At 36.0% G+C, this 12,799-nt stretch overlaps 1 protein-coding gene across 1 annotated transcript in view; it reads left to right on the top strand.

Annotated features, from left to right (window-relative positions):
* The window catches only part of ABCB7 (ATP binding cassette subfamily B member 7), a 98,326-nt gene that overhangs the window by 69,034 nt on the left and 16,493 nt on the right, over positions 1–12,799 (top strand). The window contains exons 9-13 of the mRNA XM_028522321.2: positions 727–884; positions 1,541–1,704; positions 1,861–1,990; positions 5,280–5,451; positions 11,665–11,768. Of these exons, the coding sequence (XP_028378122.1) occupies positions 727–884; positions 1,541–1,704; positions 1,861–1,990; positions 5,280–5,451; positions 11,665–11,768 (728 nt within the window). The remainder of the gene's footprint in view (positions 1–726; positions 885–1,540; positions 1,705–1,860; positions 1,991–5,279; positions 5,452–11,664; positions 11,769–12,799) is intronic.

Below are 12,799 nucleotides of genomic sequence, written 5' to 3' on the forward strand. Positions count from 1 at the left end.
AACTAATTTAATTTAGTGTGTAGTCCAAAGGACTAAAACTCAAGCAATCTTTTCTTTAGAATTACTGGTAACCTCTTAACCTTTCTAATGGCTTTTCATTTGCAAACATTTTAAAACTAATGTCTGTGCCTTTTTTTAATAACCTGCCCGCTCAGGATTCATCTATTCACTATGACATTAATACATAGTTTATCATTTTTAATCATGACAGCCATTTGCTCCAATCTTTTAATACATACTCTTTTTTAAATTTCTATTTTATATTACAAATAAACTAGGTTAAGGAGAGATTTTTAACCCTTGGTTTCTATCCTCACTTAAGCCATTCTTTTTTGTGTTTTTATGTATAGTGTATGGGTGCACTTTTCCCATTCTACTTAGCATATATCAAGTGCCCTGTATTCCTGAATTATGGATTAAAGGGTAAAGGGGGGAAATATATGGTGACAGAAGATTTAACTTTGGATGGTGGGCACGCAGTGCAACATATAGATGATGTATCATTAAGTTATACCCTTGAAACCTATATTATTTTATTAACCACTGTCACGCCAATAAATTTAATTTTTAAAAAAATGCTTTAAAATTTAAGTAGGCCAAAGTTACTGATTTTGTACATTTTGAACTATATTCCAGACTCATAGATTATAAACTTCTCTCCGTTAAATTGAAACAGTTCATAACATCTAAAATATCCTTTTCTTCTTCTGCCAAATGCATATTAAGGTACCCTTACCGTTGGAGATCTAGTAATGGTGAATGGACTGCTTTTTCAGCTTTCATTACCCCTGAACTTTCTGGGAACTGTATATAGAGAAACTAGACAAGCACTCATAGATATGAATACCTTGTTTACGCTTCTTAAGGTAGACACCCGAATTAAAGTAAGTAATTTATTTAGTACCTTTTTAAAAGCATGTGAGCTTTATCCCATTAGAGGATTATTCTAGGGGAATATTTGTACATCGCCATGTTAGCCCACCAATTTCTTTTTTGCAGAAATTGGAACTAACATGTGTATTAAGAGGTCGTTTATAGCTTTTACGTCTATGTCTAGAAACCTTACAATGTTAGCAAAGAATATTAGACCTAGAAGCTAAATTCTGTTAACTTGAATTATTTGCATTTGCACTTGATTTACTTTAGAATAATGATATAAAGTCTGTGATTGCCTCAACTTCCTTACGCCACTGCCCAGCATCCCTTTAACAGCCCCCACCTCAAAATTACTGAGAAATCAAACCATCCAGGATTTTTTACCTGAGCAGTGAGAACTGAAGAAAATAAATCTTAAAAAAATTTTTTTATTGTTGTTCAATTACAGTTGAACAACATTTTGCCCCATTACTCGCCCCTGCCCTACCCACACCCACCTCTCACATTCAGTCCTTTAAAAGCATGCTTAGAAGCAGTCTAACTCTACTTATAAACCTTCTTCCCCATTATTTTCCCTTTCCTCTCTGTGAATTAGAAAATTATCTGCATAGCTTTATTCCAGGCAGTTTGTAAAGTGGCCGGGTTTTTTTCTCTTTTCTGCTAGGACAAAGTGATGGCATCTCCCCTTCAGATCACACCCCAGACAGCTACGGTGGCCTTTGATGATGTGCATTTTGAATACCTTGAGGGGCAGAAAGTTCTTAATGGAATATCTTTTGAAGTCCCTGCAGGAAAGAAAGTGGCCATTGTAGGAGGTAGTGGGTCAGGGTGGGTAATTCAGTTATTTATAAAATTCTGCATCATTGATTAATGATTCCCAATGTAACATTTTTTCTTTAGCAAAATAGAATGATTAGTATGGTTTAAAATGGGTTCTCTAATGCTGTGAGAAGCTAAGTAACCTTTCCTTGTCTCCAATTTTAGGAAAAGCACAATAGTGAGGCTGTTGTTTCGCTTCTATGAGCCTCAGAAGGGTAACATTTACCTTGCTGGTCAAAATATACAAGATGTGAGTCTGGAGAGCCTTCGGAGGGCAGTGGGAGTAGTACCTCAGGTATTTAAATGAAAGAAGAAAACTACTTGGGGGAAGATTTATTTATTGAGTTGGTGGCTCTTTTGCTAGAATAATTTGAATCCAAGGAGTCAATATGTGCTAATTAGGAAATGTTAGACTCTACAGGTCTAATTGTTACCAAAAAGACTGAAAAAAAAAAAGAATAGAAAATCTGTATATTAGAAAGATTTTTTAAGTTTTAGAAAGATAGCATAATACCAGAGGAAAGAGTCAACACTGGTGTCAAACAGAACCTGGTTCTTTTTTTTTTCATTTTTAATGGACTTTATTCATTGTACTGTGTATATGATACACCTGCTACCTGCAGGCACACTCTGAGACAACCAGCAACACTCAGTGAGGCTGCAGTCTGTTAACTTCAGTTCCAGTAAGAGTATCTGACGGTCATAGGAGACATTATTTGAGGTGTCTTTTCTGTGTCACTCTATGTCAACATTAGGATCAGGGGTTTGTGCCAACAGTGCAGCTTTGCACTCCTGCTCCGCCCTGAGTGCTGAACACTTCCGTTCAGACAGAACCCGATTCTAACCCCAGCTCTACCCTTAGAAATTCTGTGGTCTTGAGCCTCAGTTTCCTCATCTGTAAAACAAGGATATTATTGCTCTTATAAGATAGAATTATTACAGATTAGAGATAATGTGGGTAAACCACCAAGCACAAATATCCATGACATAATTATTCAGTAAATAAAAAGCTTATGGTAATTTCAAACAGTTTTGGACACAGTAAGTAAATTTGTAAACATTGCAAAGCAGTTCGGCTACCATCCTCAAGTTTGTATGCCTTGTTCACCACTCTCCCCTCGGGACCGAGCACAGTCCCTGACACATAGTAAGCATTTAACAAGTACTTGCTGAATGCCTTTGAGGGGGGAATAAATTTAGAGTAAGACTTGAGAAGACAAGAAGGACATAGCTTTACAGGATGTGAGTTTTTCTTATGCTGCAAGCCAATAGAGAAACGTGGGATTTAGTTGCAGACTGCAGCCTAGAATGGGAATCAGATCCCTGGGAGAACTATAGAAAAGGATCAGACAGGGCTGTGTAAGTTGTAAGAGGTCCCCAAGTGATCTGACACATTCCATGCTGCCCTGTCCTCCCTTTCACTGAGAATCCCAAATGTTAGTGTACATGAATCACCTGGGGAGATTATTGAAATTCCAGCTCACTTTTACACACCTTAGTTCCCGTTTAGGATAGCAAGGTAGGGCCCAGAAATCTGCATTTTTAAATATGCCACCTAGGTGATTCTGACACAGATCATGTGTACACTATATGTTAGAAAACAGTGACCTAAACTGTATAGCAAGTGAACTGAGTTCTTTTCTGTGCCCACTTAGCGTTCAGTGTCCTCATCCATATAACTGTATAACTGAATGCTCACCATTTTCTTTTGACAAATAAAGCATTTTATTCATTAAGGAAAAATATATGTGGTCAATAAAGGAAAGAGATGTTCATTCTTATTGGAGGTTTTAGTAATTTAAAGTAAATCAACCATGGGTTGCCATTTTTTACTTACCTGATTGGCAAGGATTTTAAAATTCATAACATCCAGTTTGGGCAGGACCTTGTAAAATGGCCACTCTGTTGTTTTGCTGGTGGTAGTATACAGCTTTGCTAATGAACAAAGTGGCAATATGTATAAAGAGCCAGAAAAATACTCACACCCTTTATTTCAGTAATTCTACTACCCCTAGAAAGTTTTAGTAATGAAATAAACAGATGTGAACAGATTTTTATATGCAAAGATATTCATTACAGCAGTATTTGTACCACCAGAAGTTAGAAACAATACAAATGTCCAACAATAAGTAGCTTGTTAAATTATCATAATATCAAATGTCATACAGCCATTTGTAAATTCCATGTTTGTAAAGAATATTTAGTGTGGGCAAAATACCCTGAAAAAGAGGATACCAAAACAAAACACAATACCCCAGTTTTATAATATTAAATGAATATATGTCAGTAGAGAAAAAAAATAGGAGAAACATTTTGGTTAATAGTAGTTATTGCTGGCTGGTAGGATTATAGATTATTTAATTTTATTTCACTTTATTTTTTGTAGTTTCAAAGTTTTTGTTAGCATTTGTTTTTGACTAGTGTTTGTTAACTTTCTAAATATAAAATATTTAAAAATAAGTATGTTTTCTTTATAGAGTATTAAGCTCATTGGGTTTAAGTACTAACTCAATAAAACAATATTCTGTATTAGTAGTAGGAGCATAAATGATTAAAATATCTGAAGCTCAGGGGCTGATTATGATGTTAAAAAAGTGTTAATTGAGTATCCTGGTTAATGTCAACTAATGGAGTCATTTTATTGGAGACTTAGAGAGAAGTGGGAGATGGATGCTCTAGTTGGATTAGGTTTAGTTTGCCATGTCAGAATAAGTCGAAATAGGAAATGGATATTTGCAATGAACTTTCTCCAAAAACAGAACCCAGAGTACCTAAATTCTTTGTTTTCGGTGTTTTAAGTTTAATTTGAAAGCTTTGAGAAACATGTGAAGTCATATTCTAGTAATTTGGGAAATGCTAATTTAAACAAAAAGCACATTTTACCCCTAAAGTAGCAACAACTAAAACTTTGTAATATTCAGGAATGCTGAGCATGTAGAGAGAGACCTGGTACCCTCATACACTATTGGTTAGAATGCATTCTTTTCAGAGCATTTTAAGGTAGTTGTGCAAAACCGTCAATGGGTAAATATATGATTACCTTTTAACTCATCAATCTGCTTATAAGAATCCTTCCTACAGAAATACATGGGTGCACAATGTCATATATACAATGATATTTTAGTTCAACATTCTTTGTAGTAACAAAAATTTGGAAACTACATTGATGTCCATCAACAGAGAAATGGATAAATAAATGATGATATATCCTAGTATTACACAACTGTTAAAAAGAATGAAGTTGGTTTCTGTTATGATATATATGATTTCCAGGATATGTCAAGTGAAAAAAGCAATTTGCAAAGTATAGCCCCATTCGTGTTAGAAAAAAGCCTATGTTTAGACATCTGAATGAATTGAAAAAATACGTGAATGATACACAAGAAATTCTTCCTAGCGATTAGTTCTGGGATAGGGAATGGAATTGCAGGGATGAGGGAGTGGTAAAGGCACTTATCATGTTTTACTCCTTAGGACTTTATGTCTTTACTGTTATCTTAATTTTTATGATGAACATAAATGTATGTGTGGGTATGTATTTATATCTGTGTATCCTATCTATCTATCTATCTAATCTGCTCCAGGATGCTGTCCTCTTCCATAACACCATTTACTACAACCTGTTATATGGAAACATCAATGCTTCACCTGAGGATGTGTATGCAGTGGCAAAATTAGCTGGACTCCATGATGCAATTCTTCGAATGCCACATGGATATGACACCCAAGTAGGGGAACGAGGCCTCAAGCTTTCAGGTAATCAGATTTTAAATCTGCTCACCCCCTTGGATACTCCCTTCAAACTTTAATTTTTCTGAGCCATTTTCTAGAAAATGTAGTAACAGAATTCAAACTTACTGCTCATCCAAATGCTTTAGACGAGTTCCCCAGTGTCCTGTCCATCACAGTAAGCAATCTAATATGTACTACTAGAAGTAACTGCTCTTAAGTCATGTGAGTTGTTTTCTACTTGCAGCTGCAAACATGTTAAATGCTTAATAGTAAGTTATGTATATATGCTCAAGTCAGTATTAACTTATTATCCATATTCCTAAAATTAAAGGAAAGCCCAGATCATTATCCACTTGGGAAAGTAGTAAGAGTAGAGAGGAGTAATTGGTAGTAAGTAGCATATCTCATCATAATTTCCTAGATTATGTTTAGATTTTTTTATCCTTACCCAAGGATCTGTTTCTTTAAAATTGATTTTCAAGAGAGAGGGAGAAAGAGAGAAACATCAATGTGAGAGAGAAATATCAATTGGTTGTCTCCTGTATGCACCCCGACCAGGGATCAAATACACAACCTAGGTATGTGCCCTGACTGGGATTCGAACCCACAATCCTTTAGTGTATGGGATGATGCTCCAACCAATTGAGCCACCTGGCCAGGGCAATTTCCTAGATTATTATGTGATGTTTTCAGTACTTTAGACCTGCTTGTACTGGATATATATAACTGCTAAATTTTTTTGTAACTAAGTTTTCAATTACAGTTAAATGTAATATTATATTAGTTTCAGATGTACAACATAATGACTGGACTTCCATATACTTTACAAAATAATCACCCCAGTAAGTCTAGTACCCATCTGACAGCATACACTTACCTGCTGTACTTTCCTTACAGCCATCTTCATTTTTATGCCCTTTTTCATTCAGTGGTCAAGTAAATTTGGGGGCTTGTACATTTCTATTTAAGTGTTTAGTTATGAGGTTGGTAAGGTTTAATGATGGCTGAATTATTTGGAGGGTCTATAAATATGTTTCTTTGCCCTAATTATTTGAATTTTAGAGTACAATGATATCTAATGCCTGAAAGTATTAATGTAATTTATAGAAACACACTACATCCTTTACAATTACCCTTCATTCTATTTTAGTTTGAGGAGGAAATGTATAGATTAGGGATGGGGATAAGGCAAAAAGGGAATAAAGAATAGTATGCATAAATTTTAATGAATCCCCATTCCTCTTTGTTACAACTGGTGTCGTTTATTCACAACATTGATTAGCTACATACTGTGTGTAATCTACTAGCCTAAATGTTTTGAAAGTTAAAAAGATGAAGCATAATTTAATCTTCTCTTAAGGAATTTACAATCTGTTAGAAAGTTTTGATGTAGGTTTTGAAAATGTTAAGCAAGTTTATTTTCAAGTTAAGTTGATTTGTAATAGTTAGTTGGTCATTGCCCAATAGCATAAGGTGCCTCTATGATTCCAGTCCACTTCTATGCTTTAGCATTGCTTTTCATAGGAGTAGTTTTCAATTAGCTAGCCCACCCTCCCATTTTTTGTCCATTTGTCTAATTCTGGAAATTCCCAATTTGTCACGTAATATAGACTAGCTGCCCCAACTTCAGACTTTGACTCAGATGGCTATGTCACATTCCATTCCCCAATCCTTTTTCCCCTCTCAGCATGCCTTTGAAGGTAGGAATGGCTAAAGAAATTTTATTCTTAGGTAAGAATAAAATTCTTCTTAGGTAAGAAATTTTATTCTTAGGTAAGAATAAAATTCATCACCTTACAAGCAGACATCTCAAAATGAGCAATACGTTATTTAGCATCTCTGATTATAATTCTGGTAGATATAAATATTTGCTGTTTTTTAATTTCTAACATTCTATTGAATAAAATTGAAACTGGGTTGGTTTCCATTTGAACTTTGGGACACGTGTCAAAAACTTTTGGGTGGTAAAACCACAGTGCAATATACAGATGATATACCTTAGAATTGTATACTTGAAACCCATATACTTTTGTTAACCAATGTCACCCCACTAATTTTGATTAAAAATTTCAAATTAAAAAAAAACAGTACTTCCTCTGAGTGCCTACTTATTTTTTTAAACATTTAATTTATTTTTTTAGAGACGGGAAGGGTGGGAGGAAAAAAAACATCAATGTGTGATTGCCTCTCACATGCCCCCTACTGGGGACTTAGCATACAACACAGACATGTGCTGTAGGCTGGGAATCAAACCAGCAACCATTTGGTTCATAGGCCAGTGCTCAATCCACTGAGCCACACAAGCCAGGGCTGAGTGTCTGCTTTTTTCAGAAGCTTTCTGTTGCTGATTGCTAGGTGGATAAGCAGATAGTTCTGTCATAGAGCCTGCTTTGATAGGAGGTTTTTGATCTTATGAAATGGGGAGGATTGTAGATAGTATGAATATAAACTTAGTCATTAATATTACATATAAGGATCCCCTTTTACAAGTTGAAAATAATTGCAGAACAAATAAAACTGAAATAATATTTGGTATACCAGATCATTCAAAAAGTGGAACTTGTTTCCTGAAGAGGTTACTGAAGCTAAAAAATAGTTTTTTCAGACATTAATAAATTAATGGATAACGGACCAAGAAAGAAGCCAAAATGGGCATATTCAGCAAAACCCCATTTTTTACATAGTCATACCTCGAAGATATTTTGAGTTTGGTTCCAGAGCCCTGCAATAAAGTGAAATATCACAATGAAGAGAGTCACATGATTTTTTTTTTTTTTGGTTTTCCAGTACATATTAATGTTAAGTTTACATTACACTATAATCTGTTAAGTACACGATAGAATTATGTCTTAAAACAATATAATACATTAATTTTAAAATATTTTATTGCTAAAAATATTAGCAGTCATCTGATCCTTCAGTTAGTCATAATCTTTTTGCTGATGGAGGGTCTTGTAGCCTTGTTAATGGCTGCTAACTGATCAGCGCTGCTAGTTGCTGAAGTTTGGGGTGGCTAAATAAAATAACAATGAAGCTTGCCTCATCGCTTGACTCTTCCTTTCACAGACCATTTTTGCTGTAGCATGTGATGCTGTTTAATAGCATTTTACCCAGAGTAGAGCTTGTTTCAAGTTGGAGTCAATCTCCTTAGAGCTGCTGCTGCTTCATCAACTAAGTTTATGAAATATTCTAAATCCTTGGCTGTTACTTCAGCAATATTCACAGTATCTTCACCAGGGGCAAATTCCATCTGAAGAAACCACTTTTCTTTGCTCATCCATAAGAATTAACTCCCCATCAGTTACAGGTTTATCATGAGATTGTGGCAATTCAGTCACATCTTCAGCCTCCACTTCTAATTCTAGTGGTCATGATATTTCCATCACACCTGCAGTCACTTTCTTTACTGAAGGTTTGACCCCCCCCCCTCAAAGTTATCCATGAGGGTTGGCATCAACTTCTTCAAATTCCTGTTAATGCTGATGTTTTGAACTCTGCCCATGAATCATGAATGTTCTTAATGACCTCTAGAGTGGTGAATCCTTTCCATAAGGTTTCTAATGGACTTTGCTCAGGTCCATAAGAGGAATCACTGCCTATGGCAGCTATAATAAAACTTGAAAGTCAAAATTACTCCTTGATCCATGCGCTGCAGAATGGATGTTGTGTTAGCAGGCATGGAAACAACATTAATCTCACTGTACATCTTCATCAGAGAGTTTGAGTGACCAGGTGCATTGTCAATGAGCCGTATTTTTGAAAGGAATCTTTTTTTCTGAGGAATAGGTTCAACAGGGGCTTAAAATATTCCATAAACCAGGCTGTAAACAAATGTGCTACCCAAGTTTTGTTGTTTCATTTATGGAGCACAGGCAGAGTAGATTTAGCGTAATTCTGAAGGGCCCTAGGATATTCAGAATGGTAAGTGAGCACTGGTTTCAGCCTAAAGGCAACAGCTGTATTAACAAGTCAGCGTGTCCTTTGAAGCTTTGAAGCCAGGCACTGACTTCTCCTTTCAAGTGGTGCAAGTCCTAGATGGCATCTTCTTCCAATAGAAGGAAGGCCATTTTGTGTGCATTGCAAATCTGTTGTTAGTGTGGCCACCTTCATTAATAATCTTACTCAGATCTGGAGAACTTGCTGCAGCTTCTACATCAGCACTTGCTGCTTTACCGTGCGCTTCTGTGTAATGGAGACTGGTTCTTTCCTTAAACTTCATGAACCAACCTCTGCTAGATTCAGACTTTTCTTCCTCCCCTCGCAGCCTTCACAGAATTGAAGAGAGTTAGGGCCTTGCTCTGGATGAGGCTTTGACTTAAGGGAATGTTGTGGCTGGTTTGCTTTTCTATCCAGACCACTAAAATGTTCTTCATATTAGCAATAAGGCTGTTTCACTTTTTACCATTTGTGTTGACTGGACTAGCACTTTAAATTTCCTTCAAGAACTTTCCCCGTGCATTCCCAACTGAGCTAACTGTTTGGCACAAGAGGCCTAACTTTCAGCCTCTCTCAGCTTTCAACACCTGACTGAGCTGAATTAGTGCTAGCTTTTCATTTAAAGTAAGAGATGTGTGAGTACTTCTTTCTCTCGAACACTTGGAGGTCATTATAAGGTTATTAACTGGCCTAATTTCAATGTGGTTGTGTCGCAGGGAGTTCCAAGGAGAGGGAGAGAGATGGGGGAATGGTCAGTTGGTGGAGCGGTCAGAATAAGCACATTTTCTGATTAAGTTCATCATCTGATATGGGCATGGTTCATGGTGCCCCAAAACAGTTTCAGTAGTAACATCAAAGATCCCTGATCAGAGGTCAGCACAACAAATACAATAATGATAATAATGATAATGAAAAAGTTAGAAATATTGCAAGAATTACCAAGATGTGACACAGAGATATAAAATGAACAAATGCTGTTGGAAAAATGGCACCAACTGACTTGGTTGATGCATGGTTGTCTCAAACCTTCAATTTGAAAAAAACAAATTGCAGCATATGCAAAATGCAGTAAAGCAAAGTGCAGTAAAACAAGTGTGCCTGTACTTCCAACCATAGTTCTGTGTGAGATTGATCATTACCTTAGACCTATGGGAGTCCCAGTGAAGAAATTAATATTGCTTCATTTTCGCTGGAGCGTATTTAGAAATGAATGTATGCTTGCACCTTGATAGGAAGAGCATTGGACTGTGAGTCAATTAGATCTAGTCTAGATTCCACCAGAGCCTCCTCTGTGACCTTTAGCAAGTCACTTAACTTTTCTGGGCCTCTGTTTTCTTTCTGGTAAAATAAGGTTTTTTTTTTTATTAAATGTATTGAGGCGACATTAGTTAATAAAATTATATAGGATTTAAGCATACAGTTATATGATATATTGCTTGTATACTGCATTTTGTTTACCACCCAAAGTCCTTTCTGTTTTAAAATTCTGATATGCTAAGAGACCCAGTAGCCAATAGCTAAGGTGAAATAAGAGGTATCTAGTATATACCCTTAACTTTGAAGAGTGCTGTGAAAATAATACCTTTATGACTAAAAATCATTGAGATTCCTGGCTGAATGGCACTTAAAATTTTTTTTTATTGATTTTATTTTAGAGAGGGTAAGGTAGGGAGAAAGAGAGGGAGAGAAACATCAGTGTGTGTTTGCCTCTCCAGCGCCCCCTTCTGGGGACATGGCCCACAACTCAGGCATGTGCCCTGACAGTGAATCAAACTGGTGATCCTTTCTTTGGTTTGCAGACCAGCACTCAATCTATTGAGCCACACCAGCCAGAGTAGAATGGTAATTTTTAATGTTAAGAGATAAATTTAGATATTCATAGTTTTATGTCTTCAGGATTTCAGGCATCAGATATTGAATTTGTTTTTGGCTTTGTTAATTTTCTATTAGTAAAAAATTTTTATCGGAGTGCTGTTCTTTGGGAAGTAATATAAAGTAATATGTAATGAGCATATTTCTAGTGAAAGGAATATTGTGGAATCAACATTATTACCTCCCCTCTTCAGTGTTTCACCTGCCATGAACTCAGAGTCCAGAATTACGTTTATGTTCTAGGGAATGTTGTTTGTCAAAGGATATCATATATAAACTTAGACTCTTACAATTGAGCGAAATGAACAGTGGTTGGGAGTAGAGATAAATGTTCAAGGTATTAGTTGGTGGTTATATTCAATGGAAATACTAGAAATTTAAAATATGTCTTTATGTTATGCCTCCTTAAACTAAATTTTTTATTACCAGGGGGAGAAAAGCAAAGAGTAGCAATTGCAAGAGCCATTTTGAAGGACCCTCCAGTCATTCTCTATGATGAAGCCACTTCATCCTTAGACTCAATCACTGAAGAGGTAAATGATTGGGAAAATACAAAGTTCTTCAATTATCAATGCTTACTTTTTATCCTTGGAAATTTCAGTAAAATGGCTACATTCTTTTGTATTTTGAGTGAACTGAAGCAGGACGTACTATAGAGCAAAATATCTAGCCCCTTTTTCCCCAGATACCAAGTGTTGATAGTAAGAATGCCGGCTAGCATTGAACAGTTACACTGTTAAGTCCATTTTCAAACATGTCTTCTTTGGGAACTGTGTGGTAATTTATGCTCTTGTTGTATTACCCTTGCATTTTGCAAAGCTGTAGGAATTCTCTAGTATGCTGACAAGGGAAGAAGGTTTTAGTTTCTCTGCTGTTGCCACTTAACACTCATTAAAACAAGTCATGTCAATGACTGTGATATAATATACACCAGATAGCCTTTCACTTATCGTGGAACAACTTACTGAGGTGCAAAAGAGGTGCACCCAGCCTGCAGTGCTGATATCAATTTCTGTTCATTTCACAAGTATTGTGACATACCAAGATGTTGTGACGCTGTTGTCATGGCACTACCTGTAGACTTCCTAACAACATCCTTGTATTAAATACAGAAGTCTTAACTGCGATGATAATTTCATGAATGAATGCCCTTAGTCTACCGTTGAAGATAGCTAGATGTTATTTGTCAATTGCTTCCATTCACCTATATCTTACTTGAATACATAGTTAAAACCTAGTGTTGAAGGTTAGGCCTAATTTCAGTTTTTCAACATGTATGACATAATATTTGCATATAGAGTTAAGACTCAGGGCTTGTTATCTGATATGCCATGTGTTTGAAACAGTTTAATTTCTGAGTGAGTTGTTTAACATAAGAATTTGTTAAATTTAAGGAGAATCTTAAGCAGGACCGGACCCCACTCCTAGGCAGAGTAGGAATTCGTTTATAAGAACTTTATACTTAAACATGTGTCATCCACATTTATCACAACCTAACGGTCATTATTTGAGACACATAGCTTTATTATCTCACAGAGCATAGCGCATTGAGAGGTAGCAGACA

Source organism: Phyllostomus discolor, chromosome X, assembly GCF_004126475.2.
Source record: "Phyllostomus discolor isolate MPI-MPIP mPhyDis1 chromosome X, mPhyDis1.pri.v3, whole genome shotgun sequence".
Lineage (NCBI taxonomy): Eukaryota > Metazoa > Chordata > Mammalia > Chiroptera > Phyllostomidae > Phyllostomus > Phyllostomus discolor.